Source organism: Eleutherodactylus coqui, chromosome 5, assembly GCF_035609145.1.
Source record: "Eleutherodactylus coqui strain aEleCoq1 chromosome 5, aEleCoq1.hap1, whole genome shotgun sequence".
NCBI lineage: Eukaryota > Metazoa > Chordata > Amphibia > Anura > Eleutherodactylidae > Eleutherodactylus > Eleutherodactylus coqui.
Window position 1 is genome coordinate 142,883,764 of NC_089841.1, and position 19,117 is coordinate 142,902,880.

At 44.3% G+C, this 19,117-nt stretch overlaps 1 protein-coding gene across 1 annotated transcript in view; it reads left to right on the plus strand.

Annotated features, from left to right (window-relative positions):
* The window catches only part of KNTC1 (kinetochore associated 1), a 148,612-nt gene that overhangs the window by 105,959 nt on the left and 23,536 nt on the right, over nucleotides 1–19,117 (plus strand). The window contains exons 46-51 of the mRNA XM_066603314.1: nucleotides 2,815–2,986; nucleotides 3,080–3,138; nucleotides 4,607–4,823; nucleotides 4,917–4,990; nucleotides 9,009–9,219; nucleotides 9,699–9,811. Coding sequence (XP_066459411.1) covers nucleotides 2,815–2,986; nucleotides 3,080–3,138; nucleotides 4,607–4,823; nucleotides 4,917–4,990; nucleotides 9,009–9,219; nucleotides 9,699–9,811 — 846 coding nt within the window. The remainder of the gene's footprint in view (nucleotides 1–2,814; nucleotides 2,987–3,079; nucleotides 3,139–4,606; nucleotides 4,824–4,916; nucleotides 4,991–9,008; nucleotides 9,220–9,698; nucleotides 9,812–19,117) is intronic.

A 19,117-nucleotide genomic window follows, 5' to 3' on the forward strand; every position in this document is an offset into this window, starting at 1 on the left:
AAAGAATTAGCATCCAAATTTTATGTACGGAATGTATTTTTCTCTCTTTCCGGTGTCATAGAAACGTGAAATTTGGCACGAGCATTGATTGTCATAAATAGGAAAGGCTAATGGGTCCCAACTCAATTATTCAATTCTATGCGCAAAAGAATTAGCGTCCAAATTTTATGTACGGAATGTATTTTTCTCATTTTCCGGTGTCATAGAAACATGAAATTTGGCACGAGCATGGATTATGTCATAAATAGGAAAAGTTAATGGGTCCCAACTCGATTATTTAATTCTAGTGCAAAATAATTAGCGTCCAAATTTTATGTACATAATCTAAATCTCTCACTTCCCAATGTCATAGAAACATGAAATTTGCCATAAGCATTGAATGTCATAAATAGGTAAAGTTAATGGGTCCCAACTCGATTATTTAATTCTAGAGCAAACGAACTAGCGTCCAAATTTTACGTACAGAATCTAATTCTCTCACTTCTTGGTGTCATAGAAACATGAAATTTGGAACGGCATTGATTATGCCATAAATAGAAAAAATTAATGGGTCCCACCTCGATTGTTCAATTCTAAGCGCAAAAGAATTAGCGTACACATTTTACGTACGAAATCTAATTCCCTCACTTCCCGATGTCATAGAAACTTGAAATTTGGCATGGGCATTGATTATGTCATCAATAGGAAAAGTTAATGGGTCCCAACTTGATTATTCAATTCTAAGTGCAATAGAATTAGCGTCCAAATTTTACGTATGGAATCTAATTCTCTCACTTCCTGATGTAATTTTATATAAAGGAAACGTTGCATGGTTACCTCCACGTGGTGTTTCCTGGGTAACGCAGAGAACTATGCAAAATGGTGAACGTATGTTTTTCCCGGTATCTCTAAGTAACCACGACTTCATAAGATTTTCCACGTGAACACCAAATTAACACGGGCGAAGCCCGGTATATCAGCTAGTGTGTGTGTATATGTCATATAATATAAAATTAGTGTGTGTGTGTGTGTGATTGTGTATGTATGTGTGTGTGTGTAGATAGATAGATAGATAGATAGATAGATATAATTTATTGAACAGAACTGGGTCCAAAATGGTATTTTAGGCTGTATAGGGGTAGAGATAACAGTAATATAGACTATGATTTTTCTTCCGGATGTCACTTACAGCTTCTCCCTCCCATAAATACAGACAGGAAGAATTTTTCAATGCCTTCGTTCCAGTGTTCAGGTAGAAAAAAAAAAAAAATTTTTCCATCTCTTCACACGATTGCCTGTCACACTCTGGAGGTCTCCTCTGTGTATTCTTGCCACTTTTATGCCAGTCTGACGCTTGTCAGACACCATCTTGAGAGTAAGATTTTTTAACTTTCAATCAGTCCCATGATGCGTCAGCAGAGCCCTAGCAGAGACTATACCATTTTTGCCTGCAGGGGAGGACAGTTTGAATATTACCTTCTGTACTCACCTAAAACAGTTACAGACCATAAATATACAATGAGGAGGATGAGCTGTGATCTACTCTATTATAACTGTGTGACCGGAACTGTGTGATTATCAGTAACTGTGACATGAGACTGTGTCACCGTCCACACAGTTTCAGTGATAGGTGAAACTGCATCATATAGACTGAGAAACTGACTAGAAAATGAATCAATTTTCCAAGTAAATCCTAGCTGGTCTGAAGTGAGATCACATGAACATCTGAGGAAAAAAAGGCTGGGCAATTCAGACAGAAAGAAATAACTAACCAAGGTATCATTAGCTCACTTGTATATACTGGGGGGATAGCTGTATAATGAGTGATTTAAAAAAAAAAATCATTGGAGTAGCCTTTTTAAAAATTGGGTGATCATAGACTGGCAGAGTTGGAAGGGACCCTCCACGGTCATCAGGTCCAACCCCCTGCTCAGTGCAGGATTCACTAAATCATCGCAGACAGATACCCTGTTTCCCTGAAAATAAGACTGTGTCTTATATTAATTTTTGCTCAAAAAGACTTAACTTTTTTACATGTATAGCTGCCTGGACACTATTTTAATTGACCTTTTTAATTAACTGTAAGCAGGGCTTAATTTTGGAGTAGGGCTTATATTACCAGCATCCTCGCAAATGCTGAAAAATCATTTTGCATCTTCAAAAATCCTGGAAAATCATGCTAGGGTTTATTTTCAGGGTACCCCTTATTTTCAGGGAAACGGGTATTTGCCCAGCCTTAGTTTGAACACTTCCATTTAAGGAGAACTCGCCTAATTGGCTAAAGGGGGCAGATCCTCCTGGAGCCTGAGAAATTTACTATAATTTACACCAGCAACTGGAGTAGGTTATAGCACAAGTCTACACCAGCTCGCAGCTGGCATAAATTTGATTTTCTGTTGCTTAGACGGCCTTCAAATATGTCAAATTCATTAAGAATTGTGTGCCTCTTAATAAATTTGGTGCGTCATGGTCCAGTGCATTTCAGATTAAGACTGACATGAAACAAGTCTTCATAAATTTCCCTGTAGAATAAAGAAGTAAAACTTTTCATGTTGTAAAACCCAACTTCCAACAAGTGCTGTGCCCCAGATATTGCACCTAGAATAACGAGCGTTGTGTCATTTGAAAGCATATATTTTGAGCTTTATTATGAAAAGCCCAAAACTGAAGCCATGTGCCTGGCACTTATATTCTTGCTACAGTTCACATCCTAACACATGCATCTGAAGTACTACCAGATTCGTAATCTTGATTATGTTTGGGGGTTTTTTGTGTCTTTTTTTTTTTTTTTTCATCATAGCTATATAAATTGTAATGTTCTCCTTATTCTTGCAGGCATTAAGTTTGGTTAATCTTCTTAAATCATATAAGAGAGTTGCACCTCCGGCTGATATTGAACATCAGTATATTTTAGAGCATGATATCGCAATGTCAAGCGCTGCACATATAAGACTACCTTTTCATTTACTTTTCTTCACAACATCGACAACTTTTTGGAGCGTTATTTGTAAGTGCTGCATGTTTTATCTAACAACCGTTGGCCTTTAGAACTCTATTATTTTTTATACAATTTTTTTTCTTACATTCCCTTTTGTTTCAGCCTCTGAGCTAAGTGAAGAGTCATTCCCAACACTGCTTCTAATTTCCAAACTTATGAAGGTGAGTTTTGCAGTTATCCAGTATGGTTTATTTTTGGTATTGAGTTTAAAAGTCATGTTTTGTTTTTTGGGGTTTTTTTTTAAGATTTGTACCATTTTAAATTATTTTACTACAGTCCAAAAAATAGAGAGAACACATGATCCTTACATCTTATTGTCAAAGCCGAATAGCGCTGTTATTGTGTTCTCCCTACAGGCTCATTTACATGGGACGACTGTCGGGCAAACGATGCTCGATACTCCTCCCTTCGCATACTCCCTTGTGAGCTTGTGAGCTAGTATCGCTGGCTCACAGCGGGGCAGCTGCCGGAGATTTCTCTCCTTGCTTTCCCCCACCCCTCTCCATTGACTTAACATAGGGATTGTTCAGTACTGAACGGCTGCTATTTACACTGAACGATCATTGTTCAGCTCATCATTTATGCTGCATAAACCTTGGACGATGAGCTTGAACGATCATCATTCAGTGTAAATAGTAGCTGTTCAATATTGAACGGCCGCTATGTTAAGTCAATGGAGAGGGGTGGGGAAGTGCGAAGAGAAAAATCTCCTCCCGCCCCCCTGCTGGCCGCTCCGTGAGTGAGCCAGTGATCCTAGCTCCCTTGCAATAGTACGGGAGCGTGTGTATGCAGGGACGAGTGTCTGGCATTGTTTGCCCGACATTCGTCCCATCTAAATGGGGCTTTAGAAGCCGTGCTTCTAGCAGATAAATCTGTAATGCGGCCCACCATAGATCATGCCTAACTCGTCTGTTTTTGTAAATACTTGTTTTCTCCATAAAGCAACAATTCTAAAGCATCTTTTCTTATCATGCTCTGCTGTACCGTTACTTTGTTATTCTTCCTGAATATTTTTAAATATTCTGAATAAATTGACACCTAGGTATTACCATTCCTCTTGTCCAAGGGGTGTGTTCCTGCATGATCCACCACTGGCATCACAGCTTGCACTGTGTCACACAGTGTAGAGACATGCCCCCAACTATTGAGAGACAGATGTACATTTTCTCATTCATTTCTAGGAGGAATAGCAGAGGAACAGCACAACATAGAACTCTAAGAAAAGATGCTCTAGAATTCTTATTTTACTATTAAGCATTTTTCTAAAATAGATCTGCCTAAGGGTCTGATACGAGGCCCTTGTAGGCCCACTTGAAATTAAGTGCTTTTACACAGTTTAATTAAAATGCCTACCAAAATCCTCAGTTTTCTATAAAAATTCAATATAACTGACCATGTCTTATGGCTGGCTTCTTTTTTTTTTTTTGCTTGACATTCAAATTGCAACAATTTGGTAGTCTTGTTTTTTTTTGTTTTTTTGGGGGGGGAATCTTGACTAAGAACGTTTTCCTTTAAACATAAAATGCTGTCATATGAATGTGTTGAAGTGATTGTAGAATCTACAAACATTTTATGTAAGTTGTCCAGCTGTGCATTTGTCTGTGTCTGACACTGGTTTTGCACATTTAGGTTTCACTGGATACTCTGTACATGACAGCAGTGAAGCATGTTTTTGAGAAAAGTTTACGACCCAAAGCATTGAAACTGAAGAATAATGAATGTTCTTCTCTTATCAACAAAGAAACTGCTAAGACTGTGCTCGCTATTCAGTCGTACCTCCAGTCTATCAGTAACCCAGAGTGGGCAGTAGCTATTGCTCATAGGATTGCACAAGAACTTCCAACTGGTTAGTTACTTTTTGCGGTTATATGTTAATGACTTTATCAATGCATTTTTTTTTATTTTGGATAAATTAATAATGACTTTGGATTTGTTCTAGGACCTGATAAAATTCATGCATTAAAATTCTGTCTCCATTTGGCTGAAAAGTGGAAAATGAACACATCTCCTAAAGTAAGTAGAATAAATTCTTAATATAGCTGGAAGGCAATAATTCCACTTAATGGCAAGCATGTGTAAGACCGCTTTCACATCTGTGTTTTGGCTCTGTTAGGGCTTTTCGTATCTCTGTTCCATTTTTGGAACAGCGAAACTGAATTTAAACGGATTCGGTTTTTTTCCAATTGAAATCAATAATGGGGGAAAAAAACTGAAGTGTTTCTATTTGAATCCGTTCTGTTTGACTTCTGTTTTTTTTTTTACATGACCAAAAAATGCAGTCTGCAGCTTTATTGGTCCTGAAAAAAAATCAAACTGCATGGATTAAAATAGAAATCTTTCTGTTTTTTCGGTTGTTGTTTTTTCTATCATTGATTTCAATGGGAAAAAAACCAATCTGTTTAAAATTTATTTTAACTTCACTTTCTGTTCCAAAAATGGAACAGTGTAATGGAAGGTCATAACAGAGGCCAAACACAGATGTGAAAGGCGCCTTAACCGTTTAAAATATGTTTTTGAGTAAAGAATTAAAGGCAAGTTAATGAATATATGAAGCAGTATTCAAATACCGTATATACTCTAGTATTAGCCGACCCGAGTATAAGCTGAGACAATAAGTTTCACCACAAAAAACTGGGAAAACTTATTGACTTGAGTATAAGCCGAGCTATACTAGAGTATACACTAGGTAAAGAAAAAACCTCCATACTCTCCTCCCAGCCGGCGTCTGTGTCTGTGCGACAAGCTGCTTGAATTCTCCCTGCTGTCATCCCCCGCCATCCTCTCTGCTTGGCTCTGTCAGTGCTGTGTTAGTAAGCGCTGTGATTGGATTGAGCGCCAGCCGATCACAGCTGGAACTCGATCCAAGGGGGATGACAGAGCCGAGCAAAGAGGACGGCGGCGGATGATAGTGGAGAGAATTCAAACAGCCTGCCGCACCGCCACCGGTGACACAGACTTCGGCTGGGAGTGGAGTATAGAGGGGTTTTTTTAAGCCTTCCCTGACTCGAGTATAAGCCGAGGGGGGATTTTTCAGCACAAAAAAATGTGCTGAAAAACTAGGCTTATACTCGAGTATATACAGTAATTTTGAAAATTGTGGTGAATCACATGATTTGATTTAGCGAGAAAGTGGGTATTGTGGTCATGGGGCTGCAGTATAGTCTGGATATAGAACAAACTAAAGTTGTAGTGCCATTACTTCCAAGTCCCTAAAACATACTGAACCTGAAATTACAAACTAATGTAGATGCTTTAACAATAGGCTATATTATCAAATGCAATGTTCTTGGAAGATTACCCAGATTAGGTTGAAAGGCCACTCTATATTACTCGCTCAACACATATAATAATTTCCAAAATGGCAAAAGCCTTTCTTTGCAGAGAGATGAGAAATCAAAATTTGTAGTAAGAACCCCCTAGTGTTTCAACTCACGCCCTCATACTGCGTCCTTCTTCCTATGTGTTTAGTGGTGAACAGGGATGCCCCATTGCTGCTCTTACTTACCTAGCTTTGGACGGTGCAGAGGAACCCCCACTCATAAACAGGCTTTCACATAATTGTTAGCGTCATCTTTGGCTGTTAGAAGAGATGAAGGCGAGCATGTGCAAAGGCATTCTCTTCCTCCTACAAGCGGTAAAATGAACACACAGGCATGTTTATGGGGACAGCAGGTTGAATGTCCAGGTTTACACACTACTTCTTGTGCATCTTGGCAATGGGAGAATATTCAGCAAATATGAGAAGATACAGCTTACTGAAGATCATGTAGTGCCATGGTGCTACCCATGCGTATGCCAGGTATGGGTAGGCGACACCAGTGGGGGAAGAAGGAATGGAAAATAGAAGAACAATAGTGATTTGTTATATCTAGTGATAGGTATACCATTGTACAGCATTACTGTATGAATGGCAGTACTTTGGTTTAGGGTTCGTAGGATAACCATTTTAATTCAAATTCCCTGCATTTCTTTGCCTTAAAAAGCTCCTTGTTGCTTTTCGCAGTATGTTCGCAGTCATTATCCATCCACACTGTTAAATCAGTTTTGCAGCCTTGGACTCTGAAAAATTGCATTTACTGTATAGAGTTTATTATACTCCATTAAAGCTGTTTAACATGGGCATTAGAATAAACTCAGACTGTCCAAAATATTATATGGATGGTGCAGATTTAATTCAGGTAGTCTGCGATTGTGTAAAAGTACGTGAATTTTTTGAATGAGGTATTAGAGATAATGAAATATATATCTTGTCGATATTGGCCATAATTCCAGAATTTGTATATTGGGTATTGTGGGTAGGCATACTATTTTGGGAACTCAAAGAGCACTGCACCAGCCATGGAAGTTAATTACTGCCCTTTGAATGTAACCGGATGACCCCCACCCCCTTCATACAGTAGGAGATTTTGTTGCAAAGATAAGAGGTTATATCCTTGGAAAGCATGATATATAAAAGAGTCTGAGTAAATTTGAGGAAGATTGTCTGATATATATGTATGATGGATAGTTCACATCAAGTGCTGGTTGCATGGAGGCATCTTAGAAAAGCTGATGGGATTTGGAGGGGGTGGGGAAGAGAGGTAAGGTGGTGGAGAAGAGTTATGTGGGAAGAGTTATGAGAAGAGGCTGTGTATTGGGATCTTGCACAAGATTTATCTTCAGATGCAAACCATTGTTGTTTATATTCACGAAGACCTCTCTAGATTATAGATTTAGGCCTCTTTCAGAGAAAATCACACAATTTGTGCATTGCAAAACACACTAATAGTACACGAATATAAACCCCATTCTTTCGAATGAGGTCATATGCATGAGCTTTTTTGTTTTGTTTTTTTCTCCTGCATCATAGTGCAGGGAAAAATCGTTGCACGTCCTATCTTAACGCATTCCCTCGGAACGTCTCGCCCATTGTTTTCAATGGGGCATGAAAAGACATTGCAAGGTGCATACGAGTGCAATGCGCCGTTACCCATTGAAAACAATGGGAAACATTTGCCAAACTTATGCCACATAATTGCAACTCTGAAGTGATGGGAAGTGTGTTTGACACAAAATCGCCTTGCATTTGTGGGTGCTTCACATGTTGCTGAGCATGATATCGGGCCAAGTTTCACAGCCAGATAGCGCGTTCACTCATTTGAAATTAGCCATAGACAGTAATCCCTGCAGCTTGTGTACAAAATTGGATTCCAGTCTGCCAAACAGTTTTTATTGTATATTGAGGTCTCCACACTTTGTAGACACCCTGAGGCTGGGTTCCCACTCACCGGAAATCTCGCTGAATGTCCGCAGCAGGACCGCACGGAAACTCTGTTTCAAAATCCGTGTCATTTGGTGTGGGTTGGAAGTGGCTTTTCAGCCTGTATTCTGCTGCGGAGACGTCGATACAATTGACACGTCACAGATTTGAATTCCATGCCTCATGTCAGTTTCCATGCGGCTTTTCTGCAGCAGACTGTCAGCAGCGTGTAAAAGAGATTTCTTTCAAACCTAGCCCACTTTTCTGCCTATTCTCAGGTTTAAAAATGCATGTGTAAATTCCACGGCAATTCCGCCGCATGTGAACCCAACATCAGAAGTAAGCACACCAGGACCCTTTTTTTTTTTTTTTTCTGCATATAAGCTCTTACAAAAATGGACCAAACAGATTCCAGTTTCCGTTTTTTCAAAGCAGATTGAAAGGAACTCTATCACCAATTTTGTTTTTGTTGATAAAATATTTTTTTAATATTTTTAATTTTTCTAATGTTTTTCCTTTCTAATTGTTATTCTTTTGTTTGTAAATGACTGGTGCGGCCATCTTTCGTCAGCTAGATTTAACAGCATAATCCTGTCTTCTCTACAGAACAGGATGTATCTGCCTATTATTAGGCTCTGTGCTCAGTGTGCAAAAAGCAAGATTTTAGGATTTTGCTTTTTAAACAGACTGTGACCGAAGCTTAAAAGAAAATCACAAAAAAAAATTTATGTAACATATATATCCATAATGATACACATGTGTTGTTGCTTTATTATTAATTATGTTTTAAAGGAAGACTCCTATGAAAGAGCTGAAGTACTGATAAAGAAGCTAAGCGTACAGTACCAACGATCGGCCACAGAAAATGTACTAATTACTCACAAATTAAACACGCCAGATTTTTTGAAACAGATCGGTAAACCAGCAAACCTTATTGTTTCACTTTATGAGCATAAAACTGTGGAGGACAGAATAAGAATCCCAACTGGCAGAGATTATCCAGGTTTGTACAAATGAAATACTTTCTTTGTATTGTCACGTTTCTTATTTAGTTTCTCAAATACTTCTTGCAATGTAACATGTACTCCTTTTACAGTAGTGTGCACTAAATGGCATATATATTTTGCTTAGACAGAACTATTGACTGTTGTTAAAGTAGCATATGTGGGCTTCTACAATAGCTCTATTTAATCTAGACATTACAATCTACTATTACCATTTTGGTTATTATTCTGTATGATTTCTAAGTTTTGTACGTCACGATCTGTATCATTGCATATCTACCAATGAAAAGCTGTTCAAGCGAATTACCTGTATTATTGCTCAACTTCATGCAATATATTTGAAACTAAATGGCAAAATGTTGTGATCCATAAATACATTTTATAATTATTGATTGTTACACCTCAGCCCTCTGGGTCAAAAATATGTAGACTGAAACTTTGCCAATCCTTTCTTTTTGTTTTTTGTTTTCTATAACAGATATCCACGCAGTAGCAAAGCAGATAGCTGAAGTCAACAACTTGAGCATGAACAAAATTCGTGACCTGCTCCTGGATAAATGGCTGTGCCCGAATACACTACCACATGCAGCTGTGAGTATTAAAGGTCCTTGACCCCACTTGTGCAAATATAATACCTCACACATGTTCAATGACCTAACAACAAGTCATCCATTAACTATTTTAATTTTATTGATCAATACTATTCAAACAACATTTCTTAAAGGGAATTTTTCTCCATCTTTTAGCAGTCTTCACTAATATCACCATAGGGTAGTGCCTGTCAAGCCGATTACATTGATATGTCTGCTGTATGTATCTGTGCAGTAGTTTAGGAGAAACTGATACACATAACAGACATATTAGTCTGGCAGGCTCTACTTTCTACTTTTCTTAGACAGGGGTGCAAGAAGATGGTCACAGTCTCTTTAAGGTATGCACTATAATTGCAATAGAAACTGAAAAGCAGCAGCAGAAGTTTCCCTGCATTTCAATTATAGGGGTGCATTCACGTGTGGTGGATTTTGGTGCAGATTCAAAATGAAATCTTCACCTTTTTTGTGCGGGTTTTGGCTCTAATTCACAGCAGATTCCATCCTTTCAATTGAAGGGGTGGAGTCTGCTGCAAATGCACATCAAATTCTGCAGGTTTTGAAGCAGTGTTGGACTCGGGTTATCCACTGCAGAAAATTTGCACCAAATCCGCAAATTGTAAACTCACCCTAAAAGTAACGTAGTAAGCTAGGCTGAATGAAGACAATGTCCATCTAGTGCAGCCTGTTTCAACCCCCTAGTTAATCCAGAGGAAGCCAAAAACCCCAAGGGGCTGAAGCCAATTAGCCCATTTGGGGGAAAATTCTTTCCCGACTATATAATGGCAATCTGAATAATTCCTGGATCAACCTTTGATGTTTCCTACCGGAATGTAAGACCCGGAACAACCCCCCCGCTGGTCACCTAATGTCTATATTCTGTAATCTCCTTATGCTCAAGAAAGACGTCTAGTCCCCTCTTAAACTCCTCAATGGATTTTGCCATCACCACGTCCTCAGGCAGAAAGTTCCACAGTCTCACTGCTCTTACAGTAAAGAACCCCCTTCTGTGTTGGTGATGAAACCTGCTTTCTTCTAGACGTAGCAGATGCCCTCTTGTTACCATCACAGTCCTGGGTATAAACAGATCATGGGAGAGATCCTTGTATTGTCCCCTCATCTATTAATGCATAGTTATTTGATCGCCCCTTAGCTGTCTTTTTTCCAGAGTGAATAATCCTAATTTTGATAGCCTTTCTGGGTATTCTAGTCCTCTCATTCTATTTATTAATGTAGTTGCCCTTCTTTGAACCCCCTCAAGCACTGCAACATCTTTCCTGATCACTGGTGTCCAAAACTGTACACAGTATTCCATGTGGGGCCTGACAAGTGCCTCATATAGTGGGATTACATAACAAGTCCATATATGCAATGGGTAATTTTGCGTTCCTCCATTGCTGAGAGGGGTGCCCTTCATTTGCATCTTTACTATTTCTGATCAGAATGGTTTAATGTGGTTTTCTGGGAGTTTTAACTTTTTTACAATGGGTAAAATAGAAAAGGAGGAAATATTTATTTAGCATCTGTATGCAATAATGTGCCAGCATCACCTGATGTCAGCATGGACAGAATGTAATTTCGGCAAGCTGCAAGGGATTTAATTTTAGTGTGCTCCATTAATAAGTAGGAGGACCTGTGAGTGGTTGCACAGGAAATGCACAGAACTATTAGGCCTCATGTCCACTTGAAAAATACAACCCGCACAGAATCTGCCGCGGATTTGCTTTAAATGGTATTTTTTTTTGCATGCAGATATCTGCACACATTGCTATCAATGTGATAGCAATGTTGCCGATCCGCGCGGAATCCGCGGCAGAATGGAGCATGCCGCGTTTTTTCTCCCGCGCGTGAAAAACGCAATTCTTTTAAAATGCCATCCGCGGGTGCAAAAATCAATTTAATGGACCCACGGATGGCCAATGATTCCCTATGGGTAAAATCCGCTGTGGAATCCGCAATTCCATTTAGCTAGTGGACATGAGGCCTTAAGGCCTCATGTCCACTTAAAAAATACAATCCACGCAGAATCTGCTGTGGATTTCCACGGCGGATTTGCTTTAAATGGCTTTTTTCCCCTCGTCATCATGACAGCATACACCTGGAGGTTGTCCGCTGGACACCTGTTGGGGCAGGAAGCGGAAAATACAAAAGGTAACCCCCACCACCGGCTCACTAGTGTCTTCCTGTCCCTACAGGACAGTCCAAGTGGAGCCTCCAGGTGTATGCTGGAGGTAAAATGAAGAAAGAAGACTCCCATGCAGCCTGTCCGCCCGTGGGGGGACGACTCTCTGTTCGGGCTGGCAGGGTTTGCGCGGGTGAGACCCTACGTGGGGACCCTCACCCGCAGGATCTACCCAGTACTGTTCCCCCTGTGGGAAAATCCCCCCCCAGTACACTGCCCAGTGGTGTAGTCGTGCTGGTAGGAAGCAGCCCCGGTACCTGCGGGGATCCACATCTAGACAGGTATGCCAGCGTGGATAGAGGCGCTTGGGTGCGGGTCCGGTCGGCGGGCGCACGGCAGCGTCTCCACGTGTGTCCTAGTCGGCGGCGTCCCGGTGTATGCAGTGTATCCCTCAAGTACGGCGCGGCGGCGTGACGTCAGCGTGGCGGGCGGGGCCTCGCTTAAAGGGGGCGTGTCGGCGCCAAATTTGAAAATTTAAAAGGCTGGATTCCCCTGCATCTCTCCTGTCTGCACCTTACTGAAGATGTCAGCCAGAGAGGACGCTGAAAGCAGCCTGCTGGTGAGTAGACCACCTTTGGGGTCTGTACCGGGGGAGGGGGGGGATTTAGAAAACAAGTCAGGTGCTGCAAGTCCTTTTTTGCGGTCTCCGTCTCTTAGGACAGAGAGGCTCAAAAGGTTAGAGAGGCCAAAAAGCGAGTGCGCAAATGTCCGGTTTGCTTGCGGCGGCTAGAAGAGGGCCACACCAAGCCACTATGTGCGGACTGTACGGAGAAAGTGGTTCATGAAGAGGGCTCCTCGGGCATGTCAGACATCCGATCCATGATCCGCGAGGAGATTGAAGCCTCTCTCATCTCTTTCTCTACCGCCCCCCACGAAAAGGGTAAGGCGGTCACGAATAGAAGAGTCGGACTCTGAGGGGGGACTCCTAGAAGATTCTCCCTCAGAATCCATGCCGCCCATGGAGGATGCAATGAAGTATTTCTTTTCATCGGCGGACCTGGGTCAGCTGTTAACCGCGGTCCGGCGCACCATGCAGGTGGAGGAAGAGGTGCCGCAGCAGCCATCCTTTCAGGATAGCCTGTTCCGGGGGCTCCTACTACAGCCAAAACCGTCATTTCCAGTTAATGACATCTTAAAACAGCTGATCCTGACAGAGTGGAAGCAGACAGATCAGAAATTCTTCCTGTCCAAGGAATTTAAGGATCGGATGGTGTTCACACCAGAAGATATCGAGTTCCTGGAAACCGTCCCTAAGATAGATCTGGCGGTCGCCAGGGTCTCAAAGAAAGCAGCCCTCCCCTTTGAGGACATTTCCCAACTGCGGGATCCACTAGATACCAGAGTGGATTCCGCAATGAAAAAGGCCTGGGAGACTGCGGCCCTGACCGTTAAAGCCAACATCACGGCCACATCTGTGGCGAGATCTATGACGGTCTGGTTGGACCAACTCCAGACGCTGATTTCTCAGAGGGGCTCTAGGGAAGACATCTCCAACCGCCTTCCCCTCCTCCAGCAACCGGCTTTCTGGCAGATGCCTCTATGGAGTCGGTGAGGTTCGGGGCCCGCTCAGCAGCCCTCTCAAACACAGCCAGGAGGGCTGTCTGGGTTAAAGCCTGGACAGGGGATAACGCTTCCAAGAACAGACTCTGTTCCCTGCACTTCCAAGGACACAGAATCTTTGGGCCTTCCTTGGATACACTCCTAGAGAAGGCATCGGATAAGAGCCAGGGACTACCGTCGGAGAAAGCCTTCAAGCGGCCTCCCTCCTCCTACCCTCCTCCCTTTGTTCCCTCTAGAACATACAAAGGGAAAGGAAAAACCGGACGCTGGTCCTATCCCAAAGGCGGAAAGGGTGAGAATCCGCCTTCCGGGATCCTGCAAGTAGGAGGTAGGCTGAGAGGGTTCGCCCTTAAATGGAGTGAAGTGACCTCCAATCCCTGGGCCTTACGCCTAGTCTCGGAAGGTTATAAAATTGAATTTTCCTCCCCTCCTCCCCGGAGGTTCGTGGTCACCCCCTGCCAGTCACCTTCGTCTGCTCAGGCCCTCCAGTTGGGGGTGCAGGAGCTGTTGTCCCTAGGGGCCATCACTCGGGTTCCCGCAGAAGAACTGTTCAAGGGGTGCTACTCCCCCTTGTTCCTCGTCAAAAAACCTAACGGGTCCTATAGGACCATAATTAATCTGAAATTCCTGAATAAATCTATCTCCTATCAAAGATATAAAATGGAATCGGTGCGGTCAGCAATCCCCTTAATTGCTCCAGATAGTGTCATGGCCACCGTGGACTTAAAGGACGCCTACTACCATGTCCCTATACACACAGATACCCAGCAATTTCTGCGATTCGCCCTGGTGATAGATGGGTCTGTTTCTCACTTTCAATTTACATGTCTGCCGTTCGGGATTTCCTCCGCACCCCGGGTGTTCTCCAAACTGGTGTTAGAGATGGTGGCGGCACTAAGGACTGACAAGGTGTTGATTGTCCCATACCTCGACGATTTCCTGATCGTAGCAGGATCGGCTTCAGAACTCCGGTTCCAGGTCAACTTCACACTTCGTCTGTTCGAGTCGTTGGGCTGGATCATCAACTCCGTAAAATCCAGTCTTCTGCCCGAGCAAAAGAAAAAATTTCTGGGAGTGATTCTGGACTCACACCGCCAGTGCTCATCCCTTCCCCTGGAAAGGGAAAAAGCGATCCAGGACGAGTGTCGGGCACTTTCGCTAACCACCAAAGTCTCCCTAGGAGAGGCATGAGGGTCCTCGGCCTCATGACATCTTGCATCGGGGTAGTCCCTTGGGCCCAGTTACATTGTAGAACTCTCCAAGACTTTATCCTAAACAACTGGGATAAATCCCCCGCCTCCCTGGATCGGAGCGTCGTCCTTAGCCACAAGATAAAGTCCTCCTTGGAGTGGTGGATGTCTGTCTCTAACATTGCCAGAGCCACGGTTTGGTACCCCGCATCCCCAGTATCCATCTTTACTGACACAAGTGCAACTGGCTGGGGGGCCCACTTAGGCCGTCATTACGTCCAAGGGGGCTGGAACCGTGAGGAAGCTACTCAATCCTCCAACTACTAAGAACTATGCGCTGTCTGGAAGGCCATTCGGGGCTTCGAGACAAAGATCAGGGGTAGACACATTAGGATCTTTTCGGATAACATAACAACTGTGTCCCTCATTCGCCACCAGGGATCCACGCGGAACCCTCGACTCCAAGACCTTGCAGCGAAAGTTCTCGGGTGGATAGAGCAGCGGACACCTTCCATCACAGCGTACCACGTAAGGGGCCCAGAGAACTCCACGGCGGACCATCTCAGCCGCAGGAAGATAGACCCCGGGGAGTGGACTCTACATCCACACGCATTCCAGTTAATTATAGAAAGATGGGGGACACCAAAGGTGGACTTGTTCGCCTCCTGGGAGAACACCAAGTGTCCCCGTTTTTTCTCCAGGGGAGCAGACGGGGACTCCCTGGGAATAGACGCACTATCCCAGGCTTGGGATTGGGACCTTGCATACGCCTTCCCACCCATCCCCCTGATTCCTCTGGTCCTAAGGAAAATTCAGGGGTCCCCAGGCTCCGTTATCCTGGTGGCCCAAGAGACCCTGGTTGCCGCTCTCTCGACACAGGATCCTCTACATCTGCCACAGAGAGACGACCTCCTGCAGCAGAGTCCCCTGATATGCCCAAAGGTCCGACAGTTCAGACTGGCGGCCTGGAAGCTGAGCGGGTAAAATACCTGAGCCAGGGCCTATCAGGGAGGGTGACCACTACTTTATGTGAGAGCCTCAAAAAATCCACCAGAAATATATACTCGAGGGTGTGGGATACCTTCTCTAGGTGGTTGGGGCAATAGTATACATGACCTCCAACAGCCTGACATTAACAAGATATTGGAGTTCCTACAGGATGGTTTGGACATGGGGCTAAGACCTGGTACCCTTAAGGTCCAGGTGGCCGCCCTTGGGGCCTTCTTTGACTTTCCCTTAGGCGACCATAGGCTGGTTAAAAAGTTTCTGAAAGGGGCAGTTAGACTCCACCCCTTTATAAGGGAAACCATGCCCCCATGGGACCTGAACCTTGTTTTGCAGGCCCTCTGCGCACACCCCTTTGAGCCCCTGGAAGATCTATCAGTGAAGATCCTCTCCTATAAGGTTGCCTTTCTAGTTGCCATCACATCCGCCAGACGGATCGGGGAGATCGAATCCCTCTCTATTAGGACCCCGTACATGACCACCTTCCCAGATAAAATAGAGTTCAGGCCTGACCCCTTTTTCCAACCGAAAGTTCTCACAGACTTCCACAGAGAACAGCGAATAGTACTTCCCTCCTTCTGCCAGGAACCCCGTAACACCACGGAGCAGAGGTTCCATAATCTAGATGTTAGACGGGCAGTCCTGAAGTATTTGGAGGTCACACATCCCTTCAGGAAGTCTAACAATCTCTTTATTCAATTTCAGGGTCCACGCAGAGGAGGGGCCGCTACTAAGGACTCCTTAGCACGTTGGGTCAGGAGGGCCGTAGAAGAGGCATACAGATCCCAGGGGATCCCACTCCCGGGTGACGTTAGAGCCCATTACACTAGGGCGGTCGCCTGTTCCTGGGCAGAGAGAGCCCAGGCGACAACCGACCAGATCTGCAGAGCCGCCACATGGTCGAGCACTCATACCTTCACTAAACACTATCGCCTGGACCTGGGGGCCAGCCGTGATATGGCCTTTGGGCGGAAGGTGCTACAGGCAGTGGTCCCTCTCTAAAGCCCTTGGTTGTTGGCACTTCTCCAGGTTTATGCTGTCAGGATGACGAGGGGAAGACAGGAATTAGGTCCTACCTGTTAATTCCTTTTCTTGAAGTCATCCTGACAGCATAGGGGCTTTTCCCTCCCCGAGTTATTTTTACGTGAAGTAACGTATTGTATTATGGTTTCTGTATTACAAATGATTGGTTAAGCAAAGCCGGGTCACTGTAGTTATTTGGTACACAGTGGTGAGCCGGTGGTGGGGGTTACCTTTTGTATTTTCTGCTTCCTGTCCCAACAGGTGTCCAGCGGACAACCTCCAGGTGTATGCTGTCAGGCTGACTTCAAGAAAAGGAATTAACAGGTAGGACCTAATTCTTGTCTTTTTTTACATGCAGATATCCGCACACATTGCTATCAGTGTGATAGCAATGTTGCGGATTCCGCGGCAAATGGAGCATGCCACGTTTTTTTTCTCCCGCGCATGAAAAACGCAATTCTTTTAAAATGCCATCCGCGGATGCAAAAATCAATTTAATGGACCCGCGGATGGCAATGATTCCCTATGGGCAGAATCCGCAATTCCATTTACCCAGTGGACATGAGGCCTTAGGCCTCATGTCCACTAGCAAAATTGAATTGCAGATGCTGCATGCGGATCCCGCGGGTGAAATTTTGTCCATAGGAATATCATTGGCCATCTGCAGTCAATTAAATGGAATTTTGCACCTGCAAATGGCATTTTAATTGATTTGCATTTTTCACGCGCGGAAAAAAAAAACCCCGCAGCATGCTCCATTTTAGTGCGGATTCCGTGCTGATCGGCCACACTGCTATCACATTGCTATCAATAGGTGCGGATATCTTAGGCCTCATGTCCACTCGAAAAATACAATCCGCGCAGAATCTGCAAGATTTCACGCGGATTTGCTTTAACCCTTTCCAGTCCAATGTCGGGCCTGCCCCGACATCATCATTTTCCTCCACAGCTCCGATGTCGGGGCAGGCCCGACACTGCAGTGCAGGAGTGGATCTGCACCCGATCGTCAGGCACATCGGGTGCAGATGCACTCCTTTACTGGTCGTCATCGAGGACCCCCGAGGAGAAGGCAGAAAGGGTTTTTAACCCTTTCTGCCCACTTCTTTATACATTACATAGCGCTCAATTAGCACTATGCAATGCATAGATTCCGGCCGGCGATCATGTGACCGCCGGTGTTACCTGACCCCCGGCGGTCACATGAACGCCGAGCCGGGAGCCTGCACCGTGCAAGGACCTGCTTACCTGACCGGCGTCTTCCGCATTCTCCTTCTGTCTCCCGACCCGGCGATCATGTGACCGCCAGGTGTCACCTGACCCCAGCGGTCACATGATCGCCGAGCCGGGAGGCAGAAGGAGAATGCGGAAGACGCCGGTCAGGTAAGCAGGTCCCTCCCTGCACCCTCCTGAACTCTGTCAGATCAGGAGGGTGCAGGGAAAATGTATTTTTTCTCACCCATTCTCCCAGCTCCAATTTATTTGGAGCTGGGGAGAATGGGTGAGAAAAAATAAATGGATTGGAAAGGGTTAAATGTTTTGTTTTTTTTTCATGTGATAGCAATGTTGCTGATCCGCGCAGAATCCGCGGCAGAATAGAGCATGCTGCGTTTTTTCCCCCGCGCGTGAAAAACGCAATTCTTTTAAAATGCCATCCGCGGGTTCAAAAATCAATTTAATGGACTGCGGATGGCCAATGATTCCCTATGAGCAAAATCCACTGCGGAATCCGCAATTCCATTTAGCTAGTGAACATGAGGCCTTAAGGCCTCATGTCCACGGGAAAAATCAGGCCCGCCGCGGATTCTTCATGCAGAATCCCGCAGCGGGTCCCTCCTTTCCCGCGGACATGAGGCCTAAAAAGATGATTAACTTACCTGTCCGGACGCTGCGGATCTTCCCTCTGTCGCGGCCGGATCTTCTTTCTTAGGCCCCGCGGATGTGCTCTGAATGCCGGCAGCGTGCACTCCATTTTTTTTTTGTTTTAAACTCCTGCTCTCTCACGCCGGAGAGCAGAAATTCAGCTGCGGGTGTGCCGTGGATCCGGACGGCTTCCATAGGCTTCAATAGAATTCTGCGGGAGCCGTCCCTGAGGGAGACCCGCACTAAAAATGGAGCATGTCGCGCGTGTTTTCCCACACACGCAATCCGCTCCTTAGGGGAAAATGACATGCGCAGGTATTTAACTACCTGCGGGTGTCCACTGCATCCCTATGGAGTGCAGATCACGCTGCGGGAGAAACGCTGTGGATTTTAAATTACATTTTAGCCGTGGACATGAGGCCTTAGGCATGCTTATTGCAATCTGTGTTATTTTCCAGACTTAGGCCTCATGTCCACGGGCAGGTTG